At 44.0% G+C, this 3,221-nt stretch overlaps 1 protein-coding gene across 1 annotated transcript; it reads left to right on the top strand.

The window, feature by feature from the left end:
* Positions 1-297: 297 nt before the first annotated feature.
* Positions 298-1,640, top strand: LOC139715549 (dopamine receptor 1-like). Its single transcript, XM_071627113.1, has one exon. The coding sequence runs from the start codon at positions 310-312 to the stop codon at positions 1,573-1,575; it is 1,266 nt and encodes a 421-aa protein (XP_071483214.1). The 5' UTR covers positions 298-309; the 3' UTR covers positions 1,576-1,640.
* Positions 1,641-3,221: the final 1,581 nt, after the last annotated feature.

Here is a 3,221-nt window from a genome sequence, read left to right as displayed (position 1 = left end):
TCAGCCCTCTGCGGCACAGTGCGACCAGCACCGTCCGTCGATGTTCGTGGATTTAGTGCGGAAATACGCCCTGGTCTCCTGTTTGTGATCCAAACACTGAACTTCAGCGGCGCTGTGCAAACGAAAGGTCACCGCGTTTTTCTTTCGTGTAGGAGTGTTTGACGAGACGCTCTCATGCAGCGTGAGACTTCGGCAATGGTGGCGTCCCCTCAGACCTACACGGCTGTCGATGACCTATCCGAGCTGGTCTTCGAGCCCTCGTCAGCGCCTGCGTCCGCTGACCAGGACAGGGGTTATACTGTCCTGGAGATGGTTCTGATTGGAATCGTCCTCGCGCTTATCATTGTCACTTCCATCTTCGGCAACATCCTGGTGTGCGTTGCCGTTGCGACGGAAGATAAACTTCGGCGAACCGGCAATCTCTTCATTGTGTCGCTGGCCATGGCTGACCTCCTCGTCTCTTTCCTCGTCATGCCCTTCGCCATGTTCAACGATCTGATGGGCCGGTGGGTATTCAGTCATCGCTTCTGCAACGTGTGGATCTCGTTCGACATTATGTTCAGCACGGCTTCCATTCTCAACCTCTGCTCTATCAGCGTTGACCGCTACATCCACATCAAGATGCCTTTCAAGTACTACCACTGGATGACGAAGAAGATGGTAATCGGGATGATTCTCTCCGTGTGGGGTATGTCGGCACTGATTTCATTCATTCCAATCCATCTCGGCTGGCACAAGGATGCCGGGGATACCTCTGCCTCATTCCAGCCCTCCACGCACCTGTTTCCTCTCACTGGCAACCACTCAAATTTCAGCCAGCATGACAACGAGACGTTTCGCTCCAGTGCAATCATACCCCCGTATAATCGACCCCCAGACGCGGAGCTCGCGGAATCTGTCGATGCGGACGACGAGGAGGAGTTCATTTGTGCTCTTAGTCTGAATGCCACATACGCCGTCCTGTCCTCACTGATTAGCTTCATAATCCCGTGTCTGATTATGATCAGTATCTACGCTTGCATCTTCAAGGCAGTGAGGGAGCGCATGCGGAACGCCCGCTTGGGTCGGCTGGGCAGCAGCAAGAACCACCACCCTGACACGCAGTACCATTGCAACAGCCAGGCCGCAACGGACCACAAGGCGGCCATCACGCTGGGCATCATCATGGGCGTGTTCCTCATGTGTTGGCTGCCTTTCTTCATCTATAACATCGTACTTCCGCTGTGCGCAACCTGTGTGTTCAGCGACCTCGCGTTCAAAATACTCACGTGGCTGGGCTACTTTAACTCCTGTCTTAACCCCGTCATTTACAGCATCTTCAATCGCGATTTCAGACAAGCGTTCAAAAACATTCTCTTTTATAGACTCACCGGCTTTCTCTGCTCTTGTCTTGGGAGTCACAGACCCCACAAACGACGAACACATCACACGAGTATAACAAAAAGAACGAGACCATCGGATTTCAATGGCAGGGTAAGATTCGATCCCGCGACTGTTGGCTTAAAGTCGCACAAAAAGACCAACACCAGTGACGCATCGCTAGAAACGATTCGCGAAAAGATCTCGCCAACATGATACATGAAAACTATGTGACCGTCTGCAGTCTATCCTTTCATTTCTTTCTTTGGTGAAATTTTGTTGACATTGTACATTTTTGTCTTTTTATATGAAAATTTATCAGAGTTTGTAATTATCCTTCGAAAGCACTTTTACATAAAGAGATGTAAAGATTTCTTGTATATAAAGAATCAGATGTACGTATTGATATTATTAGGATGGAAACTTGTGCATTCAGTGAGATGTTCTACAGTAACCTTGCCAAAGTACAGGTAATTATAGCATATTCCCTTGTTTACGTCACGCTTTTGTATCTTTGGGTATAAAGATTCGCACTCTGGGTTGAATTTGTCAGGCACCCTTCCAAATTTGCCAGAATATGGAAATATCCTTGGAAACTGATGGCATCATAGCAAGAGTTGAACAGTGGGGTGTCAGTCATAATCCACTATAAGCTAGAATGTCCGACGTGCAATGGAGACTATTATTATTATTCCGCACTGCTTGTGCAGTGAATCACGTAATGCTTCTGCTGTAACAATTTCTCCTTACCCGAACAGATATTTATCGAGGCACCATCTACCCAAGCCCAATAGTACGGCTAGTTCAAGTTCAAGTTCGAGCTGATTTATTATACCGTGTGGTTGTTGTTGGGTTTTTTTTTTTTAGTGTAAGCTAACCTATGAACATCATCTTCAGTACAAATCGTCACTCATAACCTAATCTTTATAATGTTCGCTACCGGTTACGTTACAGTTTTATATCTACCCGTTGAACTAAAATACCAAGAGTTCATTATTCTTTTTAAACATACCACTAGGAATAAAGAGAATTTTTGTTGTATGTTTGGTGAAATCAATTTCAAAGCGCTCTTTCTCTTTCCCTCGATCTAGGTATCAACTTGCCTCTATGTGGCACATGTCTGATTCTGCCTTAATGTAGCCTAGTATACAATTCTTTTACTTCATTTCATCTTATTTCCAACAGCACAAAATATTAACATACCACAGAAAACACGATTACATACACATTTCAGAAGCTATGAACATTATGCATGAGGATGTGCTTCTTTGCAGCAACGATAATTTGTTAAATGGTCTGTGGCAGTTGGCTGTCATCTGAAGGAGATTGCTGAATAACACACTTCATGACCATATGTCTTCATTTTAATAACAAAAAGAAATTAACTACATCATTCACCCTCACACTAAAAAGATAACAACAACAACAACAGCAACAACAAAATCCGGTGTAAACCTTTCTTGAAAGTGGTGGATATTGTGCGCTAAAATACGGAAAGATTGTCTCTCATCTTCTTGTCTGGTACACTTCAAGCATTTCACAAATCATTTCTTTTTTTTTTTTTTTTACTTAACTCTTCTAGAATAAAACAACTGTAAGTTAAAGTATAGCACCAATACAGCAAGTACCGGAATAAATTCGCATGCCATTCTTACCGACGCGGGTGACGAATTCTTTGCAAAATGCATGAAAATATGAAATCATGAAGTATGGAATTCATTGTAAAGCTGGCTAAAGTGCTGTTTTGTCCTACTGACATTTTTTTTTCTTTGATACAATTCACTCGATCCTTACTCTGAGCAAGCAAGAATCAATGTGCTGAGAATACTGACATGCCATCTTGAAAATGACATTACGCGTTT

Source organism: Diadema antillarum, unplaced genomic scaffold (assembly GCF_040938485.1).
Source record: "Diadema antillarum isolate AM-2024a unplaced genomic scaffold, OU_Dant_1.0 scf00000050, whole genome shotgun sequence".
Taxonomy (NCBI): domain Eukaryota; kingdom Metazoa; phylum Echinodermata; class Echinoidea; order Diadematoida; family Diadematidae; genus Diadema; species Diadema antillarum.
Note: the sequence above shows the minus strand (reverse complement) of the source record. Positions and strands in the feature narration are given on the sequence as shown.